The sequence below is a fragment of the Pseudogymnoascus destructans genome, assembly GCF_001641265.1.
Source record: "Pseudogymnoascus destructans isolate 20631-21 unplaced genomic scaffold scaffold_6, whole genome shotgun sequence".
Taxonomy (NCBI): Eukaryota; Fungi; Ascomycota; class Leotiomycetes; order Thelebolales; family Thelebolaceae; genus Pseudogymnoascus; species Pseudogymnoascus destructans.
In genome coordinates, this window is record NW_020167525.1 from 394668 (window position 1) to 407500 (window position 12833).

Consider the following 12833-nt stretch of genomic DNA (forward strand, 5'->3'; position numbering starts at 1 on the left):
ATTATCGGTAAAGCCAAGTATAGCACCAACGGGAACGCCAACGATGATGACTGTAAGATGATGGCAGCACGCCGAGGAAGCCTCTACTCTCTCAGTAGGTCATGGTAACTACATACATCGTCGTGTATTTACCACCATATCCTTCTTATTTCATCTAGAGTGCTAGTTCTCTTCTTATGTTGGCAGCTCTTGTCCCTAGGCAAGACGGGAAACCCAAGGCACAAGCCACGAAGATGAATTTATAGGCCGACGACGAATATACCGACACTCTTTCAGACATAGACACGACCACAGCCGAACTCTCGCCCATGGGGCATTATGTTCCCTCTCCTCGACACTCCTACACCCCACGCTTCGGCAGCAACCTGGGTTGACTCCGTCGCTGCCGCACCCCAGACCGCCAACACCTCTCGCTCCCGGCGGAGTCTCGCCCAGCTCGCCCAGCTCGCCAAAACCTCCAAAACCTACCTCACCTCGACCGTCCTCCACCTGTGCGATGGCCTCACCTCCAACCAGCGGCTGGCCGCCCAACACAGAGTCGAAAATATCCACCTCGTAACTCAGCGACTGCGCGACGCCACACGGGTCGAGGAATGGAGGGCTGCGGCGCGGGAGCTGGATATACTCGAAGGCAATGAGGCGTGGAAGACGGATAACGAGTCTTCGGAGTTTGACGCCCCGCTGATCCAGGCGCGGTTGGATTTATTGAATGAGGCACGGGCGGGTGGGGATGTGAGGCGCATGTTGTATCTTGTGCGGACGTCGCTGTCGCGCGGGTTGGGGGGGATGGGAAATGTGGAGTTATACCAGCATTCGCATGTGGGAACGAAGGATCTGATCGAGAGCTATATTGATGCGACGATCGAGACGATACAGAAGCTGGCTAGGACGGAGGACAAGGCGTTGCCGGCGGGGCTGGATACGAAAGACCTAATGGAGCAGGTTGTGCTCGCGCGGCAGGCGTTTGGGAGGAGTGCGCTGCTTCTCAGTGGCGGGGCGACACTCGGGATGTACCATATTGGCGTTCTCAAAGCGCTGTTTGAGGAGAAGCTGCTTCCGCGCATCATCTCTGGGGCGTCAGCAGGCTCAATCGTCTGCTCGGTGCTGTGCACACGCACCGACGAAGAGATTCCCGAAGTACTGCGCGGATTTCCTCATGGGAACCTCGCCGTATTCGAAGAGCAAGATCGCGAAGAAGGCGCCTTGGAACATATCGCGCGACTCCTCACCGACGGAGCTTGGATAGACATCAAGCACCTGACCCAGGTGATGCAAGAGCTCCTCGGCGACATGACCTTCCAAGAAGCCTACAACCGCACGCGCCGCATCCTCAACATCTGCGTCTCGCCGTCCTCCATCTACGAGCTCCCCCGCCTCCTCAACTACATCACCAGCCCTAACGTCCTCATCTGGTCCGCCGTCGCCGCCTCCTGCTCCGCCCCCTTCGTCTTCTCCTCCGCGCACATCCTCGCCAAGAACCCCGTCACCGGCGCGCACTACCCCTGGAACCCAACCCCACTCCGCTGGATCGACGGCAGCGTCGACAATGACCTCCCCATGACCAGCCTCGCGGAGATGTTCAACGTAAACCACTTCATCGTCTCGCAGGTCAACCCCCACATCGTCCCCTTCCTCTCCTCCTCCGCCCCCAGCCTCTCCCACCCCTCCGCCTTCAAGCTCAACTCCCACCTCGCCCCTCTCTTCGCCCCTCTCCTCGCCCCGCTCACTCTCCTCGCCAAGTCAGAGGCCCTCCACCGCCTCCACGTCCTGGCTCAGCTGGGCGTGCTGCCGAATATCTGCAATAAGGCGCGCAACATGCTGTCTCAGAAGTACTCGGGCGATATCACCATCCTGCCGAGGGTGGAGTATCAGGATTTTGTGGCGATACTGAAGAATCCGTCGCCGGGGTTTATGGTGAGGGCGTGTGAGGCAGGGGAGAGGGCCACGTGGCCGCTGCTGGGGAGGGTGAGGAATCATTGTAGTGTTGAATTGGAGCTGGATCGGGCGGTGGCGGAGTTGAGGGCTAGGGCGGTGTTTGGGAGGGGGGTGGGGAGGAAGGTGGGAAGGAAGGCGGGAAGGCCGGGGGTGGATAGATCGTGTACTAGTGTTGCGTGAGTAGCGAATGAGTACTTCACCTCCTTCAACCTCACGGGGGGGATAACATGGCTTCTCGAACCCCCCGCCGCTGCCATGGTTCCCTCGTCCAGGAGCAACAAGAGGGACGTTCTTGGTCTTGGGCCGGGAGATAAAGGATTCAGTAAGTCTACAAACCACCAATCCCGTATAGACGCATGCTAACAGTCCACTCTCACAGTTCTCCTCCTGGGCAGATACCGCTTCAACGAGGGCAGTTCAAGAAGCTACGCGCCATGTTATGTCACTACTAGAGTCATGTGAGGCAAAGGGGTTATTGCTGAAATTCCAGTACCTCAATTACGCAGCAGCGTATCAGAATCCGCTAGAGTCGTATGGGGAGGAGAATCTAAGGTTTATGAGGGGGGTGAGTAGGAAGTATGGTCCGAAGGGGGTATTCCAGAAACAGGTTCCTGGGGGGGTTAAGCTGCGGTAGTATAGGGGTTACATACCTGAGATGAATGGGGTTGAATATATATGAGACAAAGCGGTTTGGTTGGAGTCTTGCGCTCCTATGAAAACATTAGTATTAGGCATGTTAACGGACAGCGGATTCCAAACACCATAACTCCAATACATCAGCTCACCTACCAATCCTCAAACAACAAGTTAACGACCTAAGCCACACTTTTAACGCCCAACCAACCAACTACCCTCTCCAACGGCCTCAAAGAACACCCCCCATACGGCCCCCCATACGGACCCCCATACACAATATAATTCGCCTCCATCCACTTACTCAGATGCGTCGTAAAATGGCAGAGGAGCTGCCACCACCCCGGATTCGACGCCGTCATCAGCACAAACGTCATCTGGCCCGGGTTGAGCACCACCGTGGCGGACGTGGCCCCGGTCACGGCGTCGACCGTGTTCTCGCCGTGCATGTGGAAGACGTGCGTGTCGAATCCCATGTCGTAGAGGTACCAGATGACCGGGTCGTTGACGCACATGGGGACGGGGGGGTTGTTAGCGTAGGTGTAGCCGCTGATCTGGGGGGGTGTTAGTTTGGCTTGTTGGAGTGCAAAAGGGGGGCAGGGGTTACCAGAAAGAAATTCGGCGCCATGGTGGTAGTAACATTTGTCTTGGGCGTGTTGATGAACTGTGGCTACCAAATATGATTCCAATCCCCTGGGTCACCTGCGGATATTCAACGACAAATTGGCAACCTTGGATGCCATGCCAGCAAGGTACTTCTGGACGTTGTGCAGAGCCAGGAAGGATTCGACTCCTGGTTATCCGAGTAGATGAGCAGGAATTCGCGGTTCCCTTTCATCACGGCCTCCATCCGCCCCGGGTTGTAGATGATCACCCGGGCCGTAGGATCCAGCATCTTGGTATTGATACATGCTGACGTAGGGGTGATAGGAGAAGATACGGCTGTCGTGGCCGGGGTTGGGAGCTGAGCCTGATGGGACAAGCCCGATGAGTCTCAATACTTCACCTTCTATCATCTGAAATTATTGGAAATGGTGGTCGAGCTACCATTTGTGAACGAAGCATTCCCCAGGGGGACTGCATTCCCAATAGTGACACTTTCAGTCCCATTATAATAAACGCTGCCCTCCGACTCCTTAGTGTAGTACAACCCCATCGAATGCATGCTCGAGAAGAAATGGTCCATCTTGTTTACAAACATGATCTTCAGCGTGTCAGCACATCTCCACGTCCACCGAGGCAACACAACACCTCCCACTTGAGAACACCTACCTCAGAGGATAGGTCCCTGAAGACCAAGCCATTCCTGTTGCTTGGTCCGCTCCCTGAACGAGGCATCTGTGTATCCCTTATATTGCCCCTTGTCGTACTTAGTCCCGATGCTCGTATCTGAGGCGATATATCCGTATGTCTGGGCACGGAAGGACTCATTCATTGGTCACCGAGCCAGTTATCCCACCCTATATATCAAAAACGTTTTTCAGAACTGGAGCTGTGGGGAAGTACATCCAGCGCCATACCTGTCGGAGGTAATTCCAGGGTTCAACTTCGGCGGCCACATAGTATCGGCGGACTCGGCCGGAAAATGTAAGAGGAGTATAGTATGGTAAGTGGCCGTCCATGCGGGCATTGCAGTCCTCCCATTGTCGGCATGTGGCAACAGCAGCTGCTGTGAGGAGAAGATAAACAGAGGGTAGTAATGAATGCATTGCGAATGAATATCAAAAGTATGGAAACAGGGAAGTGATAACAGGAATAAGCAGAAACGACTGAATAGAGAGCGACAGCTAAGTTATAATAATGGGGATATTCCCCGTTTCTTGGGGAGACCGCAGCAGCCACCCTTCTTCATAAGGAAGGAACGATGAAGTGTCAACCTTTTCTATAAGGAAGGCACGATAGACTATTGAAAACGCGGGGAAGGAATCTGTTGTTCTAGGTCTCTGCTGTTCTGTCTACTGGTATTTACATCTGCGATATTTTGTAATGCCGTTCTGGGACTTGCCAGAGGTAACCCCAACCATCGCGACGTGGACATATATTGTCTGGTCGGGGGAGGGAGGGCTTGAATATTGCGATGGCCATGATTTGGTTTCTGTCCACTCGTCAGTCTGGAGTCCTCAAAGCAGAAATTTGAACCCGGAGTCTCTCACGAGGGCGCAGTCTCCGGCTATCAGCGAGCTCCGCTAATGATGTTATGGCTAGGGATGTGTTGTTAGTGGTACTAGGAATACCCAACAACTCCCTAAAAAACCCCCGCTGCGCGACGGGCGCGGTGTAGGCTACTATATTAATAACCCTCCACCCCCTCGTGCTCGAAGTATACACCAAAGAAGTCACGAGCGAAGTGTAGACATCAAACTCGGGCGAGGAAGTTATATCAGTGAACGCCGCTAACACCGCGCGGCGCTGCAAAATATCGTTGAAGATCGTAAGGAAGCGATGCCGCCCTGGGGGCGCGTTACGAGGCCGAAGTTGTTGGTGCCACCTTTGAGCCGCCTTTGAGGGTGCGGAAGAGGGAGGGGTGGGAGGTGTGGTTGGCGTTTTGGAGGGTGCCGTTTGCTAGGACGACCTGGGGGTTTGATGGTTATTAAAGCCCGGACTTGCTTGAGAAGTATAGGATGGCGAACCTCGAAATTTACGACGTTATCACACGCCCACCCCACCCTGGGGGAGAAATGCGCGATCCCCCCCCCCCAGCAACAAGCCGCCTACACCAACAGCCCCGTTCCGCCCACCAGCCACAGAAACATTCAGCGGGTTAAGAAACTGATAAGCACTCAACCACGTCGCTCCTGCTCCTACCCTAGCCACGGAGTGGTCTTCATCAACGTCAAAACCCGACAAGGCCGTCATGTCGATCGTCATCCCCCTTCGATATTAGCGAATCCCGCAGCGGGATTGTGACCCCGCCCTTTGATGGCGAAATTACATGACGGCACTGAGGAGATGAGGGGGAGAACGGTGGAGATGAGGGGAGAGCGGTGGAGATGTGTGGTGGGGAGAAGGATGCAAGCTGGGGCGAGGGAGGATTCGGAAAGGGACCAGTAGGAGGTTGTGGTGTTAGGGCGTGGAGTTGGGGAAAGTGATTTTCTCACCCAGAGACTGGTGGAGGAGGGTGCACTGCGATGGTGTTAGTTTGAAGCTCTTGATTTGAGGGAAATATTTATTACGCAGGTGTTGGTACTAGAGACGACTGTCCCCAGTGCGGCGACTAGCAAGGTGGATATTATTGTTCTCATCGTGAATGACTCCTCGTCGGGTCTCAAAAATTTATAACAACTCCAAATTACCAAATCGAACAACCCAATATTCCTTCTCCACCCCCATCGACGTCCCCAGCAGCATATTTATACCCCGATCCCACCCCATAATCCATCCCACGTCGTCTCTAGTCAATGGCGCTATCCAAAAGCTGGTCTTACTTAGTGTCAAAGGATTCAGACCGTTGGGCTTCCATCCCTGACAAGCGGTGACTATTCTGCATACCATACCTCGTTACGACGCCGACGTTGCCGCGATTACACGCTAAGACGGTACAAGCTTTTCGAAGAGCTGCTTGCTACGCACTTTTCCGCGGCGGGGGAATGGAGGCGGATTTGTGGGGGAGTGAGGGAGGGTGTGGTAGATCTGGTTCGGGGCGGTGTGGATTGCGATGCTGATATTGGCGTTGCGTAGAAGGTTTCTCACCTCCCCCTCCCACTCCGAACAGTCAGACATGGTATTGTGAGGATGAAGTTGCAGTAAAGAAGAAGTCTATTATCCACCACGCTACCCTATGCACCCGCTCACCCAATCTAATCTACCCTGCCTGCGTCCATCATCTATCTATCCCATCATCCATAAACCCTCGGGCGACCCTAGCAGCCCCCGCCATCCATCCGCGGCGTACCCACGTCGAGGTCATTCATTTTATATCCCATCCGATCTCATATCATTTTCTCACTTTTTTTTTTTAAAAAAACTCATCAAACGCGCGCGCGGCGTAATCTAGACCGTTGCAAGACCGAGGCTCTCACTCGCCTGGATGACGCGGAGGCTGTATTCGAAAGGTAATTAGTGACTGTTTCCAAAATAAAAATAAACAATAAAATAAAGGTAAAATTCTAAAAAATGTGTGCTTTTGTCGGTGTCTCTGTCGGTACGTGGTCCAAAAAAAAACGTCAAAAATCCGTCCGGAGTCGCTCAAATCGTATCCAATCGGCCAACTGATTGACATGATGTGTGACCCAAGGACCATGGACAGCTCTACGTCCTCCTCTGTTTCGGCGACGACGCAACGGACACCCTGGCACCGCTAGCGGGCGGACCTCCCTGCCCCCCAAGCGGCTGCGCCTCCGACACCCTGCGCACGCGCTTGGGGAGCTTAGCAAGCTTGACGACTTCATCGTCGACGGTGAGAGCTCTGATGCTATTGTGACGGGACGCAGTTTTAGAGACAGATCCGGGTTTTGGCGGGGGTTAATTGCAGGTAAGGGGAGGGAAAAATATGAAATGAGGGAGCTTACGTGTTAGTGTGACCCATACCGCCCTTCCATCCCTGAACGACGACGACGCTCTCGCCCTCGGTGAGGACGCCGAGCTTGAAGGCCTCGGCGATACCCCACTTGATGCGGCGATCGACGTCCTCCTGCCAGTTGACCTTTGAGAAATCGGGCTTCTCCTCGTTAAAGAGGAAGGGGTAAACACCACGGTACAGATGTCCGAAGCGGCTGGCTGACGCGTTGCGGGTGACCATGAAGATGGGGCAGACGGGGCGGTACTTGGACAGATACCTCGCGGAGTCACCCGAGGTGGAGAGGACGAGGATGGCGCCGGCGTTGATGTCGAGGGAGGTGCGGACGGCGGCCATGGCGACGGACTCGACGATGGCGGTCGGGCGCACGGCGAGGTTGCACATCTCCTCGAAGTGGGCGATGTAGGCGATTGTGTTCTCGGCCTTGAGGCACGTCTCGTGCATCTCCGTGACGGCGGCGACGGGGTAGGAGCCCTTTGCCGTCTCGCCGGAGAGCATGACGCAGTCGGCGCCGTCGGTGACGGCGTTGCCGACGTCGGAGATCTCGGCGCGGGTTGGGCGGGGGTTGTAGATCATGGACTCGAGCATCTGGGTTGCGCAGATGACGGGCTTGCCGGCCAGGTTGCACATGGCGATCATCTTCTTCTGTGCGGCAAAGACCTCGGCGGCGGGGATCTCGATTCCGAGGTCACCACGGGCGACCATGACGCCGTCGGTCTCCTTGAGGATCTCGGCGAAGTTGTTGAGGCCCTGGCGGTTCTCGATCTTGGCGATGATCTGGATGTGCTTCCCGTCGTCGCCGAGGACCTCGCGGATGGCGCTGATGTCCTCGCCGCGGCGGATGAAGGAGGCGAAGACCATGTCGACATTGTTCTTGACGCCGAAGCGGAGGTCGGCCTTGTCCTTCTCGGAGAGGGCGGGGAGGTCGACGTCGGTGTTGGGCAGGTTGACGCCCTTCTTGGAGGAGATCTTGCCGTTGTTGCGGGCGCGCGCGCGGATCGTCTTGTCGTCGATGATCTCGAGGACGTCGAAGGCGAGGACGCCGTCATCGACGTAGATGATACGGCCGGGCGCGATCACCTTGGTGATGTTCTTGTAGTCGACGTACCTGGGTGTGTTAGTGGGGAGTACTGGGAGTGTTTGGAGTAAAAAAAGGAGGCCAGCTTACATGTTCTTAACATCACAGGCAGCGCCATATTTGTCGTCGGTGGTGATGTTGATCTCATCACCTGCGGAGATGGGCAGATCCTCATCACCGACTGTGTTTCCTGTTCGGATCTCCGGTCCCTTGGTGTCGAGAGCAATGGCAATCGGACGGCCCGGCTGGACCTTCTCAGCCTCGCGGGCGTTGTCGATGACGGACTGGTGGTACTCGTATGAGCCATGGGAGAAGTTCATGCGGACGACATTGAGGCCGGCCTTGCGGAGCTTGTTGATGGCATCGACGGAGTTGGTCTTGGGGCCGATGGTGCAGATGATGGAGGTGCGGCGGTAGTTCTTGGTGGGCTTGAAGTCGGTGTCGAGGCCGCTCAGCCAGGCGATCTTGGTGTGGTTGGAGAGATGCTCCAAAGCCGTGGCCATTGTGAAGGATTTGAGGGATTGGTAGGTAGTGGGAGGAGTGTCTTCGAGCTGATGAGGGTTTTGGTTGGAGAGGAGAGAGAGGTCGGGCGGTTGGAGATGTATTTGACCTTGATTGACTGCTGGACAAAAAAGAAGATATATCAGCCTTGAGCAAGAGTTAAATGGATGAGTGTGGTTTTTGGTGGTCGCTGTACTCTCCGATTCTGCTCGTTTGTGGTGGGGCAGAGTGAAGCGTTGAGATTCGCCGATAAGCTAGGTTGCCCAACCCCCCCAACCCCCCCGACCCCCCCAACCCCCCCAACCCCCCAATTGTGCTGTCATGTATCAAGCCAAGGCGCCGAATGGATGTGCATTGGAGATTGGAGGGGGGGGATTTGGGGGGGGGTTTGGGGGGGAGGTTGGATCGAGGGGTAGATATAGGAATAAAGAAGATATAGGAACAAAGAAGATATAGGAATAAAGAAGAGGAAAAGAAGAAGCAAATACTCACAAGTGAAGATGATGAGGTTGAAGTTGAGGTTGACGTTGAGGTTGACGTTGCTCCCAGAAACCCAGAAGGCGACCAGAAATCCAACACGAAAATCACCATAAACGCCCGAACGTGTCAAGCTGATTGGCCGCTAAATCGGACGTTGGGTCGGGCCGTGCGGCCGTTTTATCCACTGACGTCTTCCGTAGTCGTACAGTGTTGGTGTACGGTGGGCGGATGTTGCCTTAAGCGCCGTTTTGTGTTTGTTCTGTTTGTCGAGTTTTTGTTTGTTTTGAGTTTGTCGTGTTTGCTCAAGTTGTCGAGTTTGATTTTCCACGTGATATGTCATTTGGTGCACGTGACATTCTCCGGTCGCCCACAACAACCAAACCAAAACCGACTCCGGCGCGCCAACCCACCCATCGCTTAATCACATTCCCCTCGTCACCCACTTGACACATTTGTCGCCCATAGCAACAAGCACCGAGCCATCAACACCCACCACCTAAACAAGCATCTACACCCCACACAACCCCATCAGCCTCAATATCCCCCATCAGTGGATTCGAGTTCACATACCTTTTTATTTCGCATCCTCACAAACCCCAGCGCAGCCATGGTCGTGAGTCCAACACCACCCCCATCCCCCGTCACACGAGACCTGCACTGCACTGACTGTTGCTGTTGTCCTAATCAACCCGTCAGTTCCTCAACCTGCTAACTTTTGGTCTGTGGGGGAAGTTCGGGAGGTTAACTCACTATGCTTTTGATGCTGTGCTCAGTATGTCTCTCCCCTCCTCTGCCACCGCTTCGGCGGGTACGCTGTTGGGAGCAGATGCTAACTTGGAGTAGTCTCAACTATCCTCGCGGGAATGAAGAGGTCCACGGGTTTGACGTGAGCTTTCCCATCCTCCCGTAACACCACCTTCCACAACACAACTCGCTTCCCCCCTTCTCTCTCTCTCGACACCACTCCCCAGTACCACCAGTCAGGCCACCAGACTAACAACGCCCATCTGGGCCCCAGCCCCAGTTTCAACACAGAAAAGATCACCGACAACAAAGACGTCAAGAAATGGATCGACACCTACCTCGACGTCGGCGAATGGGTCATGGACAAGTCCGTCACCATCGCGGCGGCGAGCGGGTGGTTCAAGCATGTGAGATGATGTGCGATTGAGGAGATGGTGGGGTGGAGGGATGAGTGGAGGAGGTGATGGGGTATACCAAAGGGAGACGAGAATGAATAAAGGAGTGATGTTGGATTTGCGAGAGGGGGAAGGAGAGAAGGAGACCTACCGCTGGCTTGGTAGCTGTGTTGGGGATTGTACATACCGTATCGAAGTGAACGATCGATCGAGAGGAAGACATGGGAGGGACGAACTTCACTCCGTCTTTTACGCAGGTGAACTGGCGTTCTGGCGAATTCCAAATGCAAGCATGCGTCTGTCTGCATATCCTTTCTCGTCGCTTCTGCAGTCCTGTTCACTTACCTGTCCATCCATCCATCCATGCGTGCAGCCACAATTCGCATCTTGACTCTCTGCATAGCCTTCCAAGACATATAGTACAGCAGTAGCCCATCACAGTATGCACCGCAAAAAAAGAACACAGAAAACTTCCACGCACCACCCACAAACGTGCAGAACACAACCTACACTTTCCCCCGAAATCCAGGAACCGAGGCCCGTGCTTTTCGCCCGAGCATACCCGATACTTTTTCTATGGTTGTCGGGGTTGTCGCGGTTGCCTTTTTGGGGTTGGCGACGATTGGGTGTGATGTATCACGTGATGTATAATCTACTGGGAGGAGGAGGAGGAGGAGGCGCACTGGGAGGACTGGGATTTGGGAGATGATTATGGGCTGGAGAACTGTTCATACATGAAGCTATGAGAATGCATAGAATTGCCCCTTCCCCTCAGACTGAATCTATTGCTACAATTGAAAGTAACCCACAAAACACCACGCTATAACCCCCTACGTGTCCCTCGGAGAAACCAATAAATCATCCCCCGGCCCTTCATCCTCATCCTCCTCCCCCTCCCCCGCCCCATCCGTATACCCCCTCTCCCTCTTCATCGGCGCCACAAACCCACTCCCACTCCCACTCCCACCACCACCAAACGCAGGACTCCTCGTCGTCGGTGTCCCGCCTGATAGTTTCAGACCTTCGAGTTCGATGTTGAAATCCAGGTCTGGGTTTGCGTCGGGGCTGAAGCTGCGGGGTCGGGGGTAGGTGGGGCTGGGGGTTGGTGTTGGGCTGAGAGACCGGGGATGGCGCTGGGATGTTGATAGAGCGTCGGGGGAGTGGGTGTCGGAGTGAGAGGTGCTGGTTTGTTCGTCGTCGGGTGGGGGGTTGGGGGTGGGGGTGTCGAGCGCGCTTCCCCAGATGTCTGTGCCTTCGCTGCCCATACTAGAGTTAAAATTATCGACTCTCTTCCCCTTCCCCTTCACATCCGAATTCCCCCTTCCCAGACCTTGGGGAGGTGAATCATTCGACCCCGCCTCAGGCGACGACCCCCCCACCACCCCCCTCAACACCCCCTCCCCCTCCCTCCAAGCCTCCAGCTCCGCCCCAACAGCACAAACAAGCAACGTCCACCCCTCCCGTTCCACCACCTCCGCAAACCCCTCTATCCCCCCCCCACCCTCCCCATCTTTTCCAGTACCCACTCCGCCCCCCCACCGCCTCCCTTCACCCACCCCCTCAACTCCTTCTCAAACATCAACACCCTCTCCAAAACCCCCTCCCACACTCCCGCCCCCCTCTCCACCGCATCCCCCTCGCGTTCAACGGACTCCATCTGTCCTCTCACCTCCACCATCACAGAGCGGATAGCATCAATCGCACCACCTAACGTCCGTCGTCCCGGGGGTAAGGAAAGAAATGCATCCATCTCCCCCCCCTCCCCCGCCACCTCGCCATCAAGCCCCAGTGCCTCCGTCGGCCGCCTCAGCCACGCGGAGACTTCAGCTTCAACCTCACGCTTCGCTCCGACCCAACTACTCGCCTGCGCCTCTTGACGACTTCTCTGCTCGAGGAGAGCGCGGGAGAGGAACGCCCGGTGCGTGCGTAGGGTGTGTAGCCTAGCTTCGAGGGTGGAGATTTCGCGGTCGAGGGTGGGGATGTCGTTGGGCAATAGGGAGTGGCCGTTGGAAGGGGAGGTGGAGTGGTTACGGTGTGGTGAAGTTGCGTCGGGAGCGGAGACGGAGGGAGGCGGGGAGAGAGCGTGGATTTTAGAGTCTAAGTCCGCGAGTTTGCGCTGCCAGTGTGTGAGTTGCGCGAGGGTCGCTTGGAGGGTCGTGTGTATGGTGAGGAGGATGGAGTGTTTCATCTGCGAGAGCTCTAGGAGGCTGTGTAGGGCGCGTAGGATGCCTAGGCGGGCTGTGTGGAGGGTTCGCGGGGTAGCCGCTGGCTTCGACGGGGATTTTGAGGTCCTGCCGCCGCTGCCATTTTGCGGTTTTGGTGCCCTGCCACGTAGGAGACCGACGGACTGAGCGTCAAGCAGTTCCTGTATCTCCGCCTGCAGTGCCCGTTCCCTCCGTATCAAAGGCGCGATATTCCTCCCACTAAGTCTTGGGGTGAGGGTCTGTGTAGACGAAACAGAGGAGGACGTCAAGTTTATAGCCGGCAACAGGACGCTAGCCGTTATCGGCGGGGGTATAGACAACTGAACATGCATGTTCTGGGAGCGCGA

At 55.6% G+C, this 12833-nt stretch overlaps 7 protein-coding genes across 7 annotated transcripts in view; 3 read left to right on the top strand and 4 right to left on the bottom strand.

The window, feature by feature from the left end:
- Positions 1–47: 47 nt before the first annotated feature.
- On the top strand, positions 48–2941 carry VC83_03302 (uncharacterized protein). Its single transcript, XM_024466950.1, has 2 exons — positions 48–2257; positions 2315–2941. Exon 1 carries the CDS (start codon positions 319–321, stop codon positions 2113–2115), a length of 1797 nt encoding a protein of 598 aa, XP_024325920.1. The 5' UTR covers positions 48–318; the 3' UTR covers positions 2116–2257; positions 2315–2941.
- VC83_03303 (uncharacterized protein) lies at positions 2449–3196 on the bottom strand (the record flags this gene model as incomplete). Its single annotated transcript, XM_024466951.1, has 4 exons — positions 2449–2546; positions 2586–2645; positions 2873–3122; positions 3176–3196. The coding sequence occupies 4 exons, from the start codon at positions 3194–3196 to the stop codon at positions 2449–2451; spliced, it is 429 nt and encodes a 142-aa protein (XP_024325919.1).
- Positions 3197–3365: 169 nt separating this feature from the next.
- On the bottom strand, positions 3366–3906 carry VC83_03304 (uncharacterized protein; the record flags this gene model as incomplete). The annotated part of the gene is made up of 3 exons (XM_024466952.1): positions 3366–3538; positions 3616–3772; positions 3841–3906. 3 exons carry the CDS (start codon positions 3904–3906, stop codon positions 3366–3368), a joined length of 396 nt encoding a protein of 131 aa, XP_024325918.1.
- Positions 3907–6311: 2405 nt separating this feature from the next.
- On the bottom strand, positions 6312–8919 carry PYK1 (Pyruvate kinase). Its single transcript, XM_024466953.1, has 3 exons — positions 8253–8919; positions 7077–8192; positions 6312–6607 (listed from the first exon to the last, which is right to left on the bottom strand). Exons 1-3 carry the CDS (start codon positions 8663–8665, stop codon positions 6559–6561), a joined length of 1578 nt encoding a protein of 525 aa, XP_024325794.1. The 5' UTR covers positions 8666–8919; the 3' UTR covers positions 6312–6558.
- An 831-nt stretch (positions 8920–9750) lies between these two features.
- Positions 9751–10303, top strand: VC83_03306 (uncharacterized protein; the record flags this gene model as incomplete). The annotated part of the gene is made up of 4 exons (XM_024466954.1): positions 9751–9756; positions 9840–9915; positions 9987–10029; positions 10168–10303. 4 exons carry the CDS (start codon positions 9751–9753, stop codon positions 10301–10303), a joined length of 261 nt encoding a protein of 86 aa, XP_024325917.1.
- A 31-nt stretch (positions 10304–10334) lies between these two features.
- On the top strand, positions 10335–10862 carry VC83_03307 (uncharacterized protein; the record flags this gene model as incomplete). The annotated part of the gene is made up of 1 exon (XM_024466955.1): positions 10335–10862. One exon carries the CDS (start codon positions 10335–10337, stop codon positions 10671–10673), a length of 339 nt encoding a protein of 112 aa, XP_024325916.1. The 3' UTR covers positions 10674–10862.
- A 250-nt stretch (positions 10863–11112) lies between these two features.
- Positions 11113–12833, bottom strand: part of VC83_03308 (uncharacterized protein) — a gene marked incomplete at its 3' end in the record, with an annotated part of 2148 nt that continues 427 nt past the window's right edge. The window contains exons 2-3 of the mRNA XM_024466956.1: positions 11822–12833; positions 11113–11768 (exon numbers count right to left, since the gene is read on the bottom strand). The exon at positions 11822–12833 is cut by the window's right edge and continues 196 nt beyond it. Coding sequence (XP_024325796.1) covers positions 11113–11768; positions 11822–12833 — 1668 coding nt within the window. The remainder of the gene's footprint in view (positions 11769–11821) is intronic.

What these genes read in the sequence shown, in the direction of transcription:
- VC83_03302 (XM_024466950.1), top strand. Translation starts at nt 319, where the DNA reads ATGTTCCCTCTCCTCGACACTCCTACACCCCACGCTTCGGCAGCAACC.
- PYK1 (XM_024466953.1), bottom strand. Translation starts at nt 8,665, where the DNA reads ATGGCCACGGCTTTGGAGCATCTCTCCAACCACACCAAGATCGCCTGG. An exon ending in GCCTGTGATGTTAAGAACAT is followed by an intron (nt 8,193 to 8,252) that starts GTAAGCTGGCCT and finishes TAACACACCCAG; the next exon opens with GTACGTCGACTACAAGAACA. An exon ending in GGTATGGGTCACACTAACAC is followed by an intron (nt 6,608 to 7,076) that starts GTAAGCTCCCTC and finishes TTTCGAATACAG; the next exon opens with CCTCCGCGTCATCCAGGCGA.